The sequence below is a fragment of the Citrus sinensis genome, chromosome 4 (genome assembly GCF_022201045.2).
Source record: "Citrus sinensis cultivar Valencia sweet orange chromosome 4, DVS_A1.0, whole genome shotgun sequence".
NCBI classification, from domain to species: Eukaryota; Viridiplantae; Streptophyta; class Magnoliopsida; order Sapindales; family Rutaceae; genus Citrus; species Citrus sinensis.
Window position 1 is genome coordinate 6,986,733 of NC_068559.1, and position 20,396 is coordinate 7,007,128.

Consider the following 20,396-nt stretch of genomic DNA (forward strand, 5'->3'; position numbering starts at 1 on the left):
GATTTCTTTACTGCACAATCCTTTGTACCACATCGTTAATTAAATTGATATCTCAACTGTCCAATCAATTTAATAACATCTTATTCCTTGATCCTTACTGGTTTTCTCTAATGATCATTTTCAACATACTAAATATGTTTACACACTCTGGCCAGAGAATTCTATGATCAAGTGCCGAAAACCCATCAAGAGATGTGTTGTACAAATTCTATATTGTTAATCCATAACTCCAATACTCATAATTGCTCCCACCAAGATACCGGGTAATCTTGACCACAAGAATGTGTCGTGCCCATTGGTAACTCAAATGGAATAACAATTACAATCATGAAATCATAATTAACTCAAGATTAAGATTACAGTAAAATCAACGCCTATGAGATTTAATAAGTCTGACAGTTATTACAAAGTTAATTAAATCTCATATGTGATCCTGTTCAATGTAGTCGTACTACATTAATAAATTCATACATTATTAAGATAAATCATTCAATGAATTTATTACAGTCTATACCTAAATAAAGTGCCCAACTTTATTTATCAACTGCGAACTAAATTTATTTAATCATAAGATAACTTGTATTTATGTCTTCTGTGAATCCACATGGTGATCACATAAATACATATAATATGATTAAATGGACTTTAATACAAATATTAATGCAATTAAGATATTTGAATAAAATACCTCATTTATTTTATTAATCAGAAAAATTGTTTATTACAATTAAATAAACACATATGCTTTTAAAGAGCATATTTTCCCAACAATCTCCCACTAGCTCTCAAAGCATATTTGGCATCTCACGCATGCCCATGGAATCTAAGTGCAAGTTAAAAGGTTTCCCAGGTATGGCCTTAGTAAAAGGATCTGCCAAGTTTTGCTGTGACGCAATCTGAGTAACCTCCACATCACCTCTCTGCACTATATCCCTTATAAGATGATACTTCCTCTCAATATGTTTTTGTTTCTTGTGGTTCCTTGGTTCCTTAGATTGAGCTACCGCACCACTATTATCGCAAAATAGTTTCAGGGGTGCAGTTACAGCAGGTACCACCTCAAGATCTTGTAGGAACTTGCGGAGCCATACAGCTTCTTTTGCAGCTTCGGATGCAGCCACATATTCAGCTTCAGTTGTGGAGTCTGCGATACAAGATTGTTTCACACTCCTCCAACTAATAGCTCCACTTCCCAATGTAAACACATAGCCGGAAGTTGATTTTCTGGAATCCTTATCTGACATAAAGTCAGAATCAGTATAACCCACTGGAATGAGTTCATCACCAGAATACACAAGCATATAATTTTTAGTTCTTTTCAGATACTTCATTATATGCTTGACCGCAGTCCAGTGTTCAGGTCCAGGATTAGATTGATATCTACTAATCATCCCTACCGCAAAACAAATGCCTGGCCTAGTGCAAAGCATGGCATACATAAGACTTCCCACAGCTTCTGCATAGGGAACTTGTCTCATTCTCTCTATCTCTTCAGATGTTTTAGGTGATTGATCCTTAGAGAATGTAATTCCATGTCTGAATGGTAATAAACCAGTCTTGGAATTTTCCATGCTAAATCTAGCCAATATCTTATCGATATAGACCGCTTGAGACAAGGCTAAAGTTTTATTCTTCCGGTCTCGTAATAATTTGATACCAAGAATATAACTTGCCTCTCCCAGGTCTTTCATATCAAATTGTTTTGCTAACCAACTCTTTATTGTAGTCAATACTCCTATATCATTTCCAATTAGGAGAATATCGTCTACATAAAGAATTAGGAAGGCTACAGATTTTTCTTGAATTTTCTTGTACACACATGGTTCATCAATGTTCTGAATGAATCCAAGCGATTTTATCGCTTGATCAAATCTGATGTTCCATGACCGGGATGCTTGCTTCAATCCATAAATGGATCTCTGCAACTTACATACCATGTGTTCTTGGCCTCTTTGTATAAATCCATCTGGTTGCTGCATGTAGATGTTTTCTTCAAGATGCCCGTTGAGAAAGGCAGTCTTGACATCCATTTGCCAAATTTCATAATCTAGCACTGCAGCAATGGAGAGCAGAATCCTGATGGATTTAAGCATAGCAACCGGAGAAAAAGTTTCCTCATAATCGATTCCCTCTTTCTGAGTAAACCCTTTGGCTACTAATCTTGCTTTAAATGTTTCCACCCTTCCCTCTACTCCTCTTTTTCTCTTGTAGATCCACTTGCATCCTATAGGTTTTACCCCATTTGGTGCCTCTACAAGTTCCCAGACTTTATTGGAATACATAGATTCCATTTCTTGATTCATGGCCTTTTTCCAAAATTCAACATCTCTATCTATTAGAGCTTCATTGTAACTAATGGGATCTTGTACATGTTCATCTGAGATAGCCGTATAGGTTTCTCCCAAAAGCATGTATCTCGCAGGTAACCTAGTTACCCTCCCACTACGACGAGGTTCTAAAAGTGATGGTTGTTCAGGGTTAATCCTGTGTTGATCATCTGGTTGTTGCTGTTCTTCATGTTCTGTAACAGGCATTGAAAGCTGAGCATCAACCTGATCACCTGACAGTTCTTCAAGTATTACCTTACTCTTAGGTTTGAAGTTATTCATATAGTCTTCCTCAAGGGAAGTGAAATGTGTGCTCACGATCACTTTCCTATCTTGAGGACTATAAAATAAACCTCCCCTTGTTCCTTTGGGATACCCCACAAACATACAAACCTCAGAACGTGAATCCATTTTGTCTACCTTTGGTTTCAGCACATGTGCTGGTGATCCCCAAATACGGAAATGTCGTAAACTTGGTTTGCGACCTGACCATAATTCTATTGGGGTTTTAGGCACTGACTTAGATGGAACTAAGTTCAAAAGGTAAACTGCAGTTTCCAGTGCTAGTCCCCAAAAAGAGATTGGTAATGACGAATAACTAAGCATAGATCTCATCATATCCAAAAGAGTTCTATTTCTTCTTTCAGCTACCCCATTTTGTTGTGGTGTTCCCAAGGCAGTCAATTGAGATATAATCTCATTTTCAACCAGATACTCTTTGAAATCTCCTGAGAGAAATTCACCACCTCGATCAGATCGAAGTTTCTTTATGTTCTTATCTAATTGCTTTTCTGTCTCAGCCCTATACTCTTTGAATTTCTCAAGAGCTTCAGACTTATGACGCATCAGATAAACATAACCGTATCTTGAGTAATCATCAGTAAAAGTGATGAAATACTCATAACCTCCTCGAGCTTGTACATTGATTGGTCCACATACATCTGTATGTACCAATTCAAGTGGTACTGTTGCACGTACTCCTTTGGCCGAGAATGGCCTTTTGGTCATTTTCCCTTCTAAACAGGATTCACAGAGTGACAATGATTCATTTTCTAATGGACCCAAGAGCCCATCTTTGATCATTCTCTGTATCCTATTTTGGTTTATATGACCCAAGCGTAAATGCCAGAGGTAACATTGGTTGGAAGAAATATTTCTTTTCTTAGATAAATGTGTATGCTCATCATTATTTATCACTGTGTCATGCATAGAATGGATCATTGGACTTAAATGATATAAATTATCTTCCAATGTACCAGAACAAATAAGTCTCTTATTATGAAAAATAGAAACAGAGGATCCAAAATTTACAGTGTACCCTTGCTTTGACAAACAAGCTACTGAAATTAAATTCCTCTTAATGTCTGGAACATAAAGACAATTATTCAAAACTAAAGTCTCATTATTAAAAGATAATAAAACAGATCCAGTCTTTACTGCTGACACGAACTGTCCTGTCCCTAACTGCAGCTTGACGCTTCCTTCACTTATTTTCCTGGTTTCCTGAAACCAATAAAGTGAATTACAAATATGATTAGTTGCTCCTGAATCCAACACCCAAGTGTCAATAGGATTCTGAACTAAACAGGCCTCAATTACAAAAAGATTTCCCATACCTGATTTCACAATCTTAGGGCAATCCTTTTTCCAGTGACCTTTCTGTCCACACTTGAAGCATTTGCCTTTCGGCTTGCCATCTTGCTTGGTAGACGGTCTCTTTTTCCCAGCTTTCTTCTTACCTTTGCCTTTCGGTTTAGGCCCAAAAGATGAACTTTTTTCAGTAATATTTATGCTTCCCAGAGATTTCTCATCACGATAGATCTCTTCAGCAGAATGGAGTTCGTTCATCAATTCAGTTAAGGTCATGTTTCTTTTGTTCATGTTATAATTGACCTTAAACTCCTTGAATGTTTCTGGCAGAGATTCTAGCACCATGTCAATCTTTGAGTTATCATCGATTTGTGCTCCCTGAATCTCAGCCTCATTCAAAGAGTCCATCATTTTGAGGACATGATCACGAACTCTTGTGCCCTTCCCCATTTTACTGTTCATAATTCCTTTCAGCGCTGCTTGTCTCGCAGAGCGAGTACTCTGCCCGAACATCTGTTGGAGACTATCCATTATTTCAGTGGCAGTCTCCAAGTTCTGATGTTTGGTCTGCAGAATATTAGAAATTGAGGCTAGAATGTAGCACTTTGCCATTTCATTGGCCTTTTGCCATTTCTCATAAAGCCTCCTCTGATTTCTATGAGCATCATCCGCTGGAACTGGGGGGCATGGCTGGGTTAAGACATATTTATAATTTTCAGCAGTCAGGACAATGAATAGATTTCTTTTCCAATCTATGTAGTTCTCTCCAGTGAGTTTGTTTTGACTCAGAATAATAGTAAGTGGGCTTAGGGAAGACATTTTCTGAAAAATAAAACATCCATGCATAAATAATTTGAAATAATATTCACAATAAATGACAAAAATGCATAAAACCATAAATGCATTTTAATTTATTGTAACGATAATCTAGTTCCGCTTTGACAAGCTATCTGGTGGGGAAGTCATGTCTATACTTACTAGACCCAATTACCCATTGGATTATTTACTTTCATGTAGAGACATGATAAATAATTATCGTTATCTTTTTGGGCCTAAATTTGTTAACAGAGCTTCGTTGGGAAGGTTAATAACAAATTTTAGTTGAGTGTATAACCATTGTTTCAATCTACGTATTTTTCATATCAATAGTCACCGTTGGGGTGAACAATCGATTGAAAAATATTTCAATTTTATCTTTGAAGAAGTTCATCAAATAAAATATCTAATATATATACCCTCCGAAGGGAGCATCACCGTATCATGAAGTCGAGGTATATATATAATTTTATTATTGAACTAACAATGGAACCCGTGGGAAAATTATCTTGAATTTTCCCTCTCCCACTCAATATTTTAAAATTGGTTTTTCCTTTTTAAAACATACATATTGTTAATTGCATGCTTCCTATAATATTATCTAGATGATATCAAATATTATTAAGCATGTACAAATTTCAAACAATATAATGAGATTCATTATTAATGAATGACATGTAACATTATGCATAGAGTGGCACTACCTATTCTATATGACATGTTATCATGGCATGTTATCATCCAAAACATAACATATAGAAAAATAATTAAATAATCTTAATTCATGGCTTTCTTAATAATGAAAAATACATTAACTCTAAGCCTAATCTTCATTGGGCTTCTTGTCAATATCCATCTTCCATAATCTTGTTTTTGTTAATGGACTGGGGAAATTGGGCTTTTTAATTTATAATTGGTCCAATTTTTAATTTTAAAAAGAAATAAATAAATAGATAGTTTTATTTTTTTTTATTATTAAAATAAAACTTTTGGACCAAAAATAAATTTAATGTATTTAATTTTGTCTATGCATTTTTAATCCATTAAGCCCAATTGAAATTGGGCCTAAAACTAGGATTAATTAAGCCCAAAACTATGTTTGGACTTAAATGCAAAAAATTAAAATTTTCTGCCCACAAGAAACAAATATGAAACTATAGGGACCTCCATGGTAAAAACCATGGAACCCTAAAATCACATTTTCTTTTCCTCTTCTTCCCCAGCCGCCACCAGCAGAAACGGCCACTGTTCAGGCCAATCTCACCGGACAGCCGCTATCAACGTCGAGTTTGCCGTCGCCGATACGCCAGAAACAAACCAACCCTGCGCGCGCTGCTTGCTGGAACGCACGCTGCTTCTGCGCACGCTGCTGCTGCGTGTGCAGCGCGCGCTGCTGGCAGCGTGCTGCAGCTGCCAGCCACTGCGCACACAGCGCGCTTGCCGCACGCATGCGGCAACTGCTGGGCGTGCAGCGCGTGCCGCTGCCCAGGTGAGCCGCAGGTGCTGCTGCCCTCGCGAGCCGCGCGCGCTGCTGCCCACGTGGGCCGCGCGCATTGCTGTTGCTCGTGGCTGCTGGCAGCATGCTTCTGAAATTTCCGGCCTCCGTTTCCTCTGATCTGACATCCGTGATTATTTTCCGTTGATTTACAAATTTCCTAGGCCAATTTTTGGCTTACAAAAATTCTATAACAGAAAAAAAATCAAGAGGGAAACATGGTGATAATAAACCACCCCTCTTGTTACAGATCCAAACGAAAAATACAGTAGAACATCTAACCATGAATTAAGACAAACCATAAACATGCTTTATTCATATATTAAACAAATAATATATATCTGAATAAAATGTGCCACTCTAATACATAAATTTCAAGAATGATTTCATACAATATTCTTATATATTAATATGAGATAGCTCTGATACCAATTGTTGGGGAAAAATCAGGTTTTTAAAATTTTTATAAAACCTTTTAAGGACCGCTCTCATATAATATATAGGAATACGTAATTCAGAAATCGTACCTTGAAAATCTGAGTTGGCTTTTTTCCGCTGAAGTGATTTAGGCTCCTAGATCACGATCCGCCACCACCACTCTTGTTAGATCACGATCCGTCACCACCACGCTTGTTAGATCACGAACTGTCTCCAATGATCTTCCAGGTTATGACTCAGGTTCGATCTGCACTTGACGTGTGGGCGCCTTTATCACTACCAAAGCAACTAGCACGAGAAAATTTTTCTCTCAACAATGGAGAGAAAAATCTTTTTCTCTGATCTGTATAAAGTGGCTTCTCTACTTTTCTTTAGGGAAAAATAAGCCTTATATATCTCCCTTTAGTGAAAAGCCTAGGCTCCAAAAAATGCCCTAAATAAAACTCACGTTTATTTACTTTTTCAATTGGGGACCCACCTTGTAAAATAACATAAGGCCCCTTATACAAAAGCTAATTAAATGGAGCCTCCCACTAAATGATATATTTAGGCTTTTGACCGAAATCGCTAGTTATCTTACTTATTAGTCCAGTAGTGGTGCAGTCAATTAAATGAGCTAACCCGGGGATCATTTGGGAACATACAATAGTGGCTACAATAATTAGGCCTGTAATTAAACTAGCCCAATTATTTAATTCCAAATCTACTCCACTAAAAGATTGGAACTGACTTCCATAATTGTATGCTCGAATAATAATTCGTCCCAAGCCACATTGATTTCTTTACTGCACAATCCTTTGTACCACATCGTTAATTAAATTGATATCTCAACTGTCCAATCAATTTAATAACATCTTATTCCTTGATCCTTACTGGTTTTCTCTAATGATCATTTTCAACATACTAAATATGTTTACACACTCTGGCCAGAGAATTCTATGATCAAGTGCCGAAAACCCATCAAGAGATGTGTTGTACAAATTCTATATTGTTAATCCATAACTCCAATACTCATAATTGCTCCCACCAAGATACCGGGTAATCTTGACCACAAGAATGTGTCGTGCCCATTGGTAACTCAAATGGAATAACAATTACAATCATGAAATCATAATTAACTCAAGATTAAGATTACAGTAAAATCAACGCCTATGAGATTTAATAAGTCTGACAGTTATTACAAAGTTAATTAAATCTCATATGTGATCCTGTTCAATGTAGTCGTACTACATTAATAAATTCATACATGATTAAGACAAATCATTCAATGAATTTATTACAGTCTATACCTAAATAAAGTGCCCAACTTTATTTATCAACTGCGAACTAAATTTATTTAATCATAAGATAACTTGTATTTATGTCTTCTGTGAATCCACATGGTGATCACATAAATACATATAATATGATTAAATGGACTTTAATACAAATATTAATGCAATTAAGATAATTGAATAAAATACCTCATTTATTTTATTAATCAGAAAAATTGTTTATTACAATTAAATAAACACATATGCTTTTAAAGAGCATATTTTCCCAACATAATCTGCTTGAGCCTGGGAATATTTCAAGTGCATTATGTGGAGGCCAAGTGGGCACGTTGATTGACCAATCAGGAGGAATTAGTTGATGCAAAAGAAATGTCTGCTGGATGTGCTTTGAGGCATGATGTCAACTTCATGGAAGTACAGCAGGTCCAGTGTCAAAAACATGTATATATTGGAAATTTGAAATGCAGCAATCGCAATCGAATGCATGACTTTGAACTCGCTACTGTAACATAAATGACTGAGTTTGGAGCATGTCCCTGTGTCACATGTAAATCCTGTAGTAGAATTAGAACCTACCCAATAAATGATGAAGAAAAATGCTGGTTTCAGTGGGAAAGTTATTGCTTCAACGACCCTCCCAGACGTTTCTTTCTTTGTTAATGTGCAAAGTCATCTGCTTTTTTAGGATTTTTAATGTGATTATTTAGTTGTCACAAACTATTTACTCTTCTTTGAGTGACTCCAAATCATGGGTGTCATGTTGCTTTCAACCTTTCAGTTTTTCGAGAGGATGCAATAAGCTAATTTTCATGTTGAATTGTAACCAAATATCTTTTTTTTAGGCTGCCGTTTAACAAAACAAAATTGGTAAATAGACAAACCCCCCAACCTGCTCTTTTCCCGTAAAGGTTTGGTGAGTAAAGCAAGATCTAAACTGGGATTAAGGAATGCTATTATGGGATAGAATATTTATACAGTTCTTGGGTTAAGTTATAGGGTAGATATTTATTTATTTTTTATATTTTAACAATACAATAAACCACGTTTTTCTTTTATTTTTTGCAGAAAGTGCATAAAATGAGTCGTTTATTTTTATTAAAATTTTCGTAAATTAGGCATATACTCAAAAGCCTGTACACAAACTAGCAAGACGAAGAAAATAAGTTTTGTTTTCTTTTATAAAATATTCAAAATCCAATTAAGGAGACAAAGACGTTATTTACCATCATACTTTCGTTTTCTCTATAATATAATGAATTCTTCTTGTGATGCTATGTTAAATTATAATATGGTCTGCACGTACGTGATTGGGCGATAAGGGATGATAAAAGAAAATAAATAAAATAATTTAATATAATAATTCATATTTTAATAGGATTTATCTGCTTTACAATTTTATATTATTATTGTTTTGATTATCCTAGTCTAGTTAACATTTGAGTTTACATTCAATCTGAATCCGTATCAGTTAAATAAATCAAAATCCTAAACAGAAACCTATTAGGAAACATTAACGAGTATAAGTAATCACAACTACAAACTTTGGACTCCAACAAAAAGTATACACTACTCTCACATTGCGATAATGAAAAACTCTCTCCTCATCATTTTCTTCTTTCTTGCCCTTACGCTTTCTCCTAGTTTCGGCTTACCTTCTAATGTCGGCGGCAGTCGCAAAGGCAACCACCATCTTAAGCTTCAGCTTCCGGCCGGAGTAGTTGGCCCCGAAAGCCTTGCTTTCGACTGCAATGGCAAAGGGCCGTACGCCGGTGTTTCGGACGGTAGAATTCTCAAGTGGCAAGACTCAAAACTTGGTTGGACTGAATTTGCCATCACCACTCCATTCAGGTAAGAATTCGTATATATACATGTTAGTATGTAATTTATATCATTGTATTGTAGCATGAATTTACATGCTTGCATGTTATTGTGTTTCAAAAAATTCGTGTACATAGAAAAGGCGACGGTCGCATGTTATCGTTTCACTATCTTATGTGCGATTCTTTTAACATCAGATATATTACTTTGATTTATTTGTATGTGCAATTCAACTAAATCTAGTTTACGAATTATTAATTTATTTCTTTTCAAATGTACCAACGGAATTTCAAATTTGCATGCGATTTGATTAGGCGGCTAAGGAGGATATGTGATGGCACAAGCAGCACGATTTTAGAACCCTTATGTGGGAGGCCGTTGGGCATTAAATTCAATCCTGTTACATGCGATCTTTACATCGCTGATGCATACTTTGGCTTGATGGTCGTCGGGAGAAACGGCGGCCCAGCGAAACAACTTGCTTCTTCAGCTGAAAGAATTCCCTTTCGCTTCACAAACGCCTTGGACATTGATCCCAATACCGGCGTTGTTTATTTTACCGACAGCAGCATGTACTTCCAAAGAAGACAGTACCCTATGCTGATCGAAAGCGGAGACAGAAGTGGAAGATTATTGAAATACGATCCTCGCAACAAACAAGTGACGGTATTACGAAGGGGCTTAGCATTTCCAAATGGCGTCACCCTGAGTAACGACAAATCATTTTTACTGGTTGCTGAATCAGATTCAAGGACGATTCTAAGGTTCTGGGTTGAAGGTGAGAGCGTTATATATTCTCCGCAACCGTTCGCTCAAGTTGCTCAATTTCCGGACAACATCGAGACAGACAGGAACGGAGACTTTTGGGTTGCACTAAACACTAAGAGAGGAAATGACAAGACAGATCTTGTGGCGGTAAAGCTTGATGGCAGCAATGGCAATGTCCTTGATGTTTTAGAAGGAAATAAACAAAATGATCTCGATTCTGTTAGCGAAGTCGAAGAACATGGTGGATATTTGTACGCGGGATCTCCAGTGCAGCCTTACGTTGTTGTAATCAAGGCTTAGCTAGGCTTGATTCTTTTTGCTTCTTTTCATTCTTCTTTATTCTTAACTTCTAACAATACAATAAACTACAGTTTTCTTTTTTCTTTTTTCTTTTTTCTTTTTTCTTTTTTAATTGCATAAAATGAGTCATCCGTATTTTTGTTGAAATTTGCTTTAATTAGGCATATACGCATGAATAAAAGCAAGCATGAAACTGTCATCACCATAAAATTGAGCTCAAAATAAATTCAGAAAGTTGATTATTTGAGAATCTTTATAGGAATTGGTTGTTTTGGATCTGAAAGTTGTTTATTTGAGAATCCTTAAAGGAATTGATTATTTCGGATGCTAAAGCAATCCCAAACTTGTTATGATTATAAAACTCTGCATAAACCTCAACAAAATGCTTTTCCGTAAACAGAAGAACCTAAAGTGCTAAACCCATTAGCATCTAAATTATATTCTGTTCTCTGTGCAAAAAAGTTCAAGAAGTGTATTCAAAGGTCTCGTCTGAATTTCATTTGAGCGAGTTGATAAGAAAAATCAAAGAAACGCATACAGTCTTAATCTAAAGAAACAGTAATAATGAAATGAACTCAACATACATAGTAATGTAGTACAATGCGGAGCTAGCGAATAAATGTAACGGCTATTATCAATTTCCATCAAAGAGCTGATTAATATACATGTTCTTCCCATTTTACAACTTTTATTTGGATCCTTCTATCCTTTGATCTTATCCTTAAGTTGGAGAGAACTCATGGCCCTCTGCTGAGTCACAAATCCATGTCATGTTGCACATCACTAACGGCAGAGAGCAAAGCACCGATGATATCGTTACAAGGTATTCATTGAAACAATTCGTCGAACAGTTTGATTTCTTTAACAAACAGTTGCCTCTACTCATTGCAGAGCAAGAAAATATTAAAATAATGAAATAGATCATTTGGTTTACATTGGAAAGGCTAGTAAGCAATTCATTGTTAACTAATACTATAATTAAATAATAAAGAAACAATTAATATTAGGGAAAATGACAAACACACCCCCAACGTTTAGGTAAAAGGACAAAAATCCCTCTAATGTTTCAAAAAAGACATTTACACCCCAATTTATTATAATTTTACCATTATACGCTTCTAGCATATAAAAAAAATTATTAGATTATCCAATTTGTCTATATATTATTAATAACATTATAAATAGACAAATTGAATATTATAAAAAAATTATAAATATACCCTCATTGCCTAATTCCTCTATTTAAATTTTTATCAATAACTAATTTTCAAAAAAAATATCTATACACCTAAAAAAATTGTAAATAAATTATAATTTTAAAAATAAAATTAGTTATTAATAACCAATTTTATTTAAACTTTAAACTTGTATATTTAACCATTCTCCACATGTCAATCATTTAAACTTGTACATTTATAACCAATTTTCTATGTTATTTATTATGGTATTAATAACCAATTTTATTTTTAAAATTATAATTTATTTACAATTTTTTTTAAGTGTGTAGATGTCTTTTTTGAAAATTGGTTATTAATAAAAATTTAAATAGAGGAATGAGGCAATGAGAGTATATTTATAATTTTATTAACAGTATATACAAATTGGATAATCTAATAATTTTTTTTTATATGCTAGAAGGGTATAATGGTAAAATTATAATAAATTGGGGTGTAAATGTCTTTTTTGAAACATTAAGGGAGTTTTTGTCCCTTTGCCTAAACGTTGGGGGTGTTTTTGTCCTTTTCCCTTAATATTATACCGACTGATTAACTTGAGAATTCTCCTACTCTTCATTTAATATCAATGGCCTTGACAGCAAGGCAATTTAAAAATAATAATTTAATAAAAAAACACCCATAGCACTATTAATATTAAGCAGTTGCGTAGCACAGTCCCACCATCTTAGCAGCAAATAATGGTGTTCTGTCATGTGACACTGTTATGGGTCCAAAGTGAAACTCTTAGTGATCCCACAATATAACCTCTTAAATTTAATATTAAAAATATTATTCGGTCCTATTATCTATATATCTATATAAAGTTACGACTACAAGAGGTGATGTGACATCATCATTCCTCATCTTTTTATATTCTAAAATATCTAAAATATTGGTGGATATTCTTTGTACATGCCTCTTCCTCTTTTCATTTAAATCCAATAATATGTAACCATTAATAATAATTAATTATAAGTCTTTTGAAACATTTATTTATTTTATTATACTAGCAATTAAACTTTAGTGGTTTAAAATACATCAATTAATTAACATAGGAAGAGAAGTTTTTTCATCTTCTCTCAACAATGCTACTAGAGCCTAATTTTAATGTTATAATCATATATTTAATTATGCAACCCTTTGTTTAATAGCTTTTGACTTCTTCAAACTCTTTAAACACCAAATATTTAAGATTTGTTGTGTTTGATTTTTTTTAATTATTTAACCAACATCCTCTTTAGAAAAATTCTTATATTTTATTGTTTGATTTATTTGAATTTTTGGTATTGTGTGCTTCATGGAATATTTTTTGCTTCATGAGTTGAACAATGATAAAGATAATTGGATGATAAGGGTTAGGCTTTGTAAGATGTGAGAGTCTACTAATACTAAGAAGAATGGCAAATCTTTCTATTTAAATCCAATAATATATAATCATTAATAATAATTAATTATAAGTTTTGAAACATTCATTTATTTTATTATGCTAGTTCCACCATATGACAAACCACTTGCCACTACCACTCCATACAGGTAAGAATTTGTTTATATACACGTGTGTGTGTCTAATTTATATTATTGTATTATAGCATGAATTTACATGCACGCTCGTTATTGTGTTGTCCTATTATGTATAGCAAAGGTTATTGTTAGGGTAGCATTTTTACAGTGCTTCCTGTGCTGTTATAGCAAATTAAACGTCAAGAAGAGATTCTTAGGGTCCTTTAAGATTGAAAAAGAAAAAAAAAAAAAAACTCTAGGTGAGACTCTAACAAATTAATAAATAGTCGTTTTATTGTCAAAATACTCTCTAAATAGATATATAGCATTTCACTCTCTTATGTCCGATTCTTGCAACATCACATACAGGCTAGTAATGTTGTTAAATTTCTAAGCTATATATAGACCTCAAGCAGCTTTAGTTTCACCCAAATGTTCACTCATATGATAATTACAATGGCATAGAAAATGGAACAAAGGAAAAAGAAATAAGAGTCTCACCATACATATTCTTTGCGCTTACAGGAATTTTTTATGCATTTTCTTCAGTTATGCTAGCGGAATTTCAAATTTGTATCTGGCTTAATTAGGCGGCCTCGGAAGATATGTGATGTCTCGACCAACACAACTTTAAAACCTTTGCCAATGGGCATTAAATTCAACCGTGTAACATGTGATTTGTACATAGCTGATGCATACTTTGGATTGATGGTCGTCGGCCCAGCGAAACAACTTGCTCTTCAGCTGAATCTCTTTTTGCTTTACAAATGCTTTGTGCATTGATACCACTACCGGTAACACAGGAGTGTTTGAAATATTTGGTAATCAAGTTATACCAAGTGCAGCTCAAGTTCTTACATTAATCAAGTGAGCAGAATTTCTGTGCAGAAGGGGCATCTTTGGGAATTAAACTGTACTGTATGAGATCGAATTAATTTTCGAGCCATACATCATTGGAAAGATATTTCTGTTAGCTTTCCAATGAATTTTACTAATCTAAATTTGGAGTTTTCTACAGTAAGTTATGATCAGTTAAGTGCAGACTGTTCAGTTTTGAGTCAAGAAGAATATTTCGGGACTTAGATTTTTTTTAATGTTCTTTGTTGTGTTTTAAGCATACCAATGCTTTATTAATGTCTAGCTTTAATGTTGGTCTTTAAAGTCAAGTTATTTGAAGGGTTTCTTTGTAGTAAATCTATGCTTGGAGGATTGTTCCAAGAAAGTTATTTAAGCTTATGTAGTTGTAACCAAAGGACGGAGATTAATTTTGGAAATTGAATGAACTTTGAGCTATTATCAAACTCTGTATCTCTTTGGTGGATTCCATTGAGTGGTGAGTGTTTTAGGCTCTGTATCCTTAGCTTAACAACTCTAGGTGGTGAATTTTTCTGTATCCTTTTGTTGTTTGCTGTGGTGGTGAGCTTGTGATTTCTTAAGTGTGTGACGTTGTGCTTTCTCATCTATTGTATCCGGTGTCAACCGGAGCTGTATATTTTATTGGCAGCAGCATGTACTTTCAAAGGAGGCAATATTCTATGTTGATCGATAGTGGAGATAGAAGTGGGAGGTTGTTGAGATACGATACTTGCAGCAAAGTGCTGACAGTCCTACAAAGAGGCCTAGCATTTCCAAATGGTGTAACCCTAAACAAAGATAAATCATTCCTACCAGTTGCTGAATCGAATTCGGTGAAGATTTTAAAATTTTGGATTCAAGTTGAGAGAGTTACATTCTCTCCGCAACCTTTTGCTCAGCTTTCGAAATTTCCAGGCAACATCGAGATGGAGTGTAAAGGAAACTTTCGGGTTGCATTGGACACTAAAAGACGAAATATTGAAAGAGATCTTGTGGCGGTTAAGCTTGACGGCAATGGTAATATTGTGAAAGTTTTACAAGGAAATGAACGAAATGCATTTGATTTTGTTAGCGAAGTTGAAGAACATGTTGTTGTAATCAAGGCTTAGCTAAACTCGTTTATTTATTATGCATTGATTATTTGTCGTTCTCAAATTTTGACAATACTGCAATTTTCATTTAAACAGGTGCATAAAATAAGTACTCTGTATTTTTATTGAAATTTTAATTAGGCATACATGGATGAACAAAAACCAAGCAAGAAATAGGCACCACCAAAAAGGAACCCAAAAGGTTAATTACCATCAGCAGTCGCACTTACTCCTTGCACTGGGGAGTCAAGAACAAAATTTATCTTCAATCTAAAAAGTGAACAAATTTTGAAACCAGAACATAATTAAAATGAAATGGATGTGAATTTTTTTTTTTTTTATATTACATTTATAGGCACTATTATAAGCTAAAGTAAACCCATATTCGATAACAAAAGTTAACAATTTTTCTAAGTTGCGATCAAATCAAATCCGATCCGATCAATATTTGATTAATTTGGACTGAGAAAGTACATAATGATTCTAGGATTAATGATTCGCTACTCACTAGACTAAAGACGCTGATAAAATAACTAAAACGTCTCTACTCCTGTTTGAGATGAAATAACACTTAAACGAAGCAAAAGCCATAACCCACATGTCAAAAGCATTAACAAAAAGAGATATAGAAAGTTATCTCAAGGGAGCTTATTTTCTAAATACAAAACTGTATCAAAATCAGTTTGTTGTACATGGATGCTGTCAAAACATTTGTCACAGCAATTAACTACTCATAAAACTGTACACAAACCAATTTTATTCCGGAAAAGAATGGCTATGCAACATGCTATTTTTGAATCTAAATGAAAATATATTTGAACCTGGGCAACTATAATTTGCAACCACTTCCGAGTGCATTATTCTGAGTTTTCTTGCTCCAAGTCCACAGTTATTTCCTCTGTACAAATCCGAGACCCATCCAAAAAGTAAGGGTCGATCTTTCATGAATTGCCTTCATGTTTCCACCAACAGAAAGTCCTAAGGGAATCTTTGGATGCTTTAGGAATAAGCATTAAGCTAGACATGAAAGCCGATGGTTCAACTCATGTGTAGCTCAAATCCAGAAAATATCATTCAGACTGAAAATAACTATCATAAATAGAAAGCCGATCAAAAGCATCAAAGTTTGCTTTTAGTCCAACAAATTGACTGCCCAGCTGAGCACAACCAGCATCTGGCCAACGGCAGCCCCCATCCCCTGTGCGTAATGGACACAAAGCTTCACACACCCGGCCAATTGGATTGCTGGAAACAACATCATCCATTACGGTGACTGAAACAGAGAAATCTGATTTCTCATCATACTGTATACTGCCATCAGATACTCTTTTTGAAGCGGACATTTTCAGTGGACTCTCAGTTGTATTACCTTCAAAGTCAACGGTACAATCACCACTGCTAGAAAATTGAACCTTGCATCCTAATGATTGAACGGCTCGATTTATGGCTTCACTTTCCTTGCTGGCCCTACTGGCTACATTCACAGCCTTGCTCCTGAGTTGCTTCTCCTTTCTTAACTCTGCAGTTTGTGATTCCATAGCAATCATGGTTTCTTTAGCTTTCTTTTCCGCTAACTCTTTTGCCTGCCAGGAATTTTAATCGACTGAATACTATTTACAGACCCTCTATAATTCAATTACAGTAAAAAAAAGACGAGGACAGTCAGTTCATTGTCATTTAGGATAATATGAACAAGTGAGGGGTTCCATTAACCAATAGAAAACAACCTTTTATTGTTGTCTATCACCCGAAAGGAGGGTAAAATTCATATTTTCCAATTGTCTAAATCCATATTGTCTAGTACAACACAAAATTGCACCTGTAGAACAGAAGGAAAAATTTCCTTACCTTCTTCAGTTCAGAGAACTTTATGGCCATGTCCCTACATTGTGCTTCAAGCTCCCCAGTTTGGGCTTCGGTGGGACAAGCCCAGCGCAGATGGAATTGAGGCCACAAAGTTGGGGCTAAAGCCGCAGCCGGAGGTAAAAGAGGACCATTATGTTTCAGCGGATCATAAAAGAGGTTATAGTGAACATGAGAGCTTCCTGCCGAAGAACGCAAATCAGCCAGATATGCCCACAAGCACCCACATGCTTCAGCAACACCACATTGCTGCCTCTCCTTTTCACTGAAAATTAAGACTAACAAATCAGATAATTCAAAAACTTTCTCAGCAGTGCCATGAGAGTTAAACTGTTCCATTCCAATTTGTTTGTATATGTTTCCATACAGCTACAATATTATATAATTGGAAAAAATAAGTAAACAAGCTGATTTTGCACCAGCAAATATAAACATCATTCATAAGAATGCCTGTACCAGTTATACATGTTCATTAATAAAACAGCAACTTCAGGGGATGAAATGTAGCAAAATTTCTCTTTGACCAGTAGTTCCTGAGATTATACAACATACTTATGAAGTAAAAGAAACATCCAAACCATGCTGACAAGCTAAAAACATAATGATGTCAATTTAACAAAAATTACAAGCTAACTTAAAATACAACCTTTTAATCCATTATACTTTAGATTTATCTGTATAGTTTGTTAATGCTCCCTTCTGAACAAATTGTATCATTTATACTCTTAATCCTTCTCAAACTCTATAACTTTTGCAGCAATTTTTCTTTTTAATTGACAAAAACAAAAGACCATTATGCTTTTAAATATAACAGTTCCACTATGTAATAATCACATCAAGAATTCTTAATTTTTTCTCATCCTTTCTACTTCGAAAGAGGAAAAATTAAAAAAAAAAAAGGAAAAGGACAAACACACCCCCAACGTTTAGGCAAAGGGACAAAAACCCCCTTAATGTTTCAAAAAAGACATTTACACCCCAATTTATTATAATTTTACCATTATACCCTTCTAGCATATAAAAAAAAATTATTAGATTATCCAATTTGTCTATATATTGTTAATAAAATTATAAATATACCCTCATTGCCTCATTCCTCTATTTAAATTTTTATTAATAACCAATTTTCAAAAAAGACATCTACACACTTAAAAAAAATTGTAAATAAAATTGGTTATTAATACCATAATAAATAACATAGAAAATTGGTTATAAATGTACAAGTTTAAATGATTGACAAGTGGAGAATTTTTAAATATACAAGTTTAAAGTTTAAATAAAATTCGTTATTAATAACTAATTTTATTTTTAAAATTATAATTTATTTACAATTTTTTTAGGTGTATAGATATCTTTTTTGAAAATTAGTTATTGATAAAAATTTAAATAGAGGAATTGGGCAATGAGGGTATATTTATAATTTTTTTATAATATTCAATTTGTCTATTTATAATGTTATTAACAATATATAGACAAATTGGATAATCTAATAATTTTTTTTATATGCTAGAAGGGTATAATGGTAAAATTATAATAAATTGGGGTGTAAATGTCTTTTTTGAAACATTAGGGGGGTTTTTGTCCCTTTACCTAAACGTTGGGGGTGTGTTTGTCATTTTCCCAAAAAAAAAGATTTGAACCTCAGACTTGTATCCATTTAACTTTTCATTTCCCTTAACTAAAGATTTAATCAAAAAGACCAAGCCCCTGGGCATGTAAAACCATCGCACTGCAGGAAAAACAATAGAAAAGGAAAAAGAGAGAGAACTTAAAAAAGCAGCTCTTGAGGACAAATTACTGGCTAAGTCCTGCTGTTATCCCAATAGTCATAACAGATGAAGTAAATGCATGCCAGTTACCACAGCTTTTATTGGAATAGGATCCACCCCACTGCTTGTATTAATGTGAAACTACCTGTTGCACAAGAAGTTTCCAAAGCGACAAGAAAGCACACAGTCCAAGAAATCCACCAGAAAAGCCTGGATACGAAAGAGTAGAAAAGTCAACAATTGGTTTTCTCTGGAAAGGATATGAAACAATGAAGAGAGAAGGGGGAAAAAAATGGAAAGAAAGAAAACATTTCACCAGCACATTCAAGTTTAATGATGGGATATGTTACAGAATAAGAAATTCATTTCACATATAGAAGAAAATACATACCGACGAGAACTCAAAGGCAAATGGATACATCCGCATCAATTGTGAAACACAATCAACCCACTGCAGAAACAAATTCACACACCAGATCATTAATTTTTCATCAGACAAACTTATAACACAACAAGAAAGCTGAAGTCCTCCCACAGTAGAGCCAAAGGCATGGAAGAGGGGTCAGGACCTCAAGGCAAGCTAGTGTTTACACAGGATTGAGCAGCTACTTAATGAAGTGCGCCAAGAACTTGAGCTTTTGGGTCAAAAGGTTTCTCTAACATGGTATCAAAAGATAATGTCTCAAGTTAAATTTCCACAAGTGCAAACTCAATTTTAATTATTTAAATTTCAATTCTTTGGCTCATTTTCGAGCTCTCCTGTATCTAAGCCCATCTGCAAGCTCATCTTAGTCAACATTTCACATGATAAATGTTAAGATTTGTTTTTCAGGCCCTTATCGGTTTAAGCTTCTGAATTTTGAAAATATTAATTAAATGAAGATTCTACTAACGACTCAATAGTTAAACTAAATATTAATGCAAGAACCTGCAAAAATATGGGAGAATAGTTGTTCTGTGCATGAGAAGAACCAGAAGCTTGAGGTGCTAATGAACCAGACGATTGGCGCATGGGTGATGACGGAAAACTCCCAGTAGAGGACTGCCTACATAATTCAAAAGATATATCACCACTTCCAGAGAGGGTTGGCATTCCCACACGATCCGAAAATGGATGGCCAAATGCTAGCCAATCTTTTTCAACAAGTGCCTGCACCAAGAAAAAAGATTTTATAATTTATGAGTCACATCACGCATCACACTGAGTGCATAACTGAAGAGCAAGGCAAATGATATCCAAGTTACCATCTCATATGGATAAGACAAATAAGAACG

At 34.5% G+C, this 20,396-nt stretch overlaps 3 protein-coding genes across 6 annotated transcripts in view; 2 read left to right on the forward strand and 1 right to left on the reverse strand.

The window, feature by feature from the left end:
• LOC102608799 (phosphatidylinositol-3-phosphatase myotubularin-1-like) overlaps positions 1 to 20,396 on the reverse strand; it is a 77,553-nt gene that overhangs the window by 47,251 nt on the left and 9,906 nt on the right. For 2 of the 4 annotated variants that reach the window (XM_052440286.1, XM_052440287.1), the window contains 5 exons: positions 20,050 to 20,271; positions 19,513 to 19,572; positions 19,267 to 19,331; positions 17,338 to 17,617; positions 16,100 to 17,072 (listed from right to left, as the gene is read on the reverse strand). In XM_052440286.1, the coding sequence (XP_052296246.1) occupies positions 16,560 to 17,072; positions 17,338 to 17,617; positions 19,267 to 19,331; positions 19,513 to 19,572; positions 20,050 to 20,271 (1,140 nt within the window). In that variant the 3' untranslated portion in view covers positions 16,100 to 16,559. Of the gene's footprint in view, positions 1 to 16,099; positions 17,073 to 17,337; positions 17,618 to 17,808; positions 17,886 to 19,266; positions 19,332 to 19,512; positions 19,573 to 20,049; positions 20,272 to 20,396 lie in introns of those variants that run through there. The other 2 variants (XR_008054330.1, XM_052440288.1) reach the window with 2 other exon arrangements.
• On the forward strand, positions 9,317 to 11,035 carry LOC127901946 (protein STRICTOSIDINE SYNTHASE-LIKE 10-like). The gene is made up of 2 exons (XM_052440291.1): positions 9,317 to 9,788; positions 10,082 to 11,035. The coding sequence occupies exons 1-2, from the start codon at positions 9,526 to 9,528 to the stop codon at positions 10,824 to 10,826; spliced, it is 1,008 nt and encodes a 335-aa protein (XP_052296251.1). The 5' UTR covers positions 9,317 to 9,525; the 3' UTR covers positions 10,827 to 11,035.
• LOC127901947 (protein STRICTOSIDINE SYNTHASE-LIKE 10-like) lies at positions 14,833 to 15,613 on the forward strand. The gene has a single exon (XM_052440292.1). It carries the CDS (start codon positions 15,052 to 15,054, stop codon positions 15,505 to 15,507), a length of 456 nt encoding a protein of 151 aa, XP_052296252.1. The 5' UTR covers positions 14,833 to 15,051; the 3' UTR covers positions 15,508 to 15,613.

Bases quoted from the DNA above. Each gene is read 5' to 3' on its own strand.
- LOC127901947 (XM_052440292.1), top strand. From the start codon at position 15,052: ATGTACTTTCAAAGGAGGCAATATTCTATGTTGATCGATAGTGGAGAT.
- LOC127901946 (XM_052440291.1), top strand. From the start codon at position 9,526: ATGAAAAACTCTCTCCTCATCATTTTCTTCTTTCTTGCCCTTACGCTT. The intron at 9,789-10,081 runs GTAAGAATTCGT...TAGGCGGCTAAG, and splicing joins GCCATCACCACTCCATTCAG to GAGGATATGTGATGGCACAA.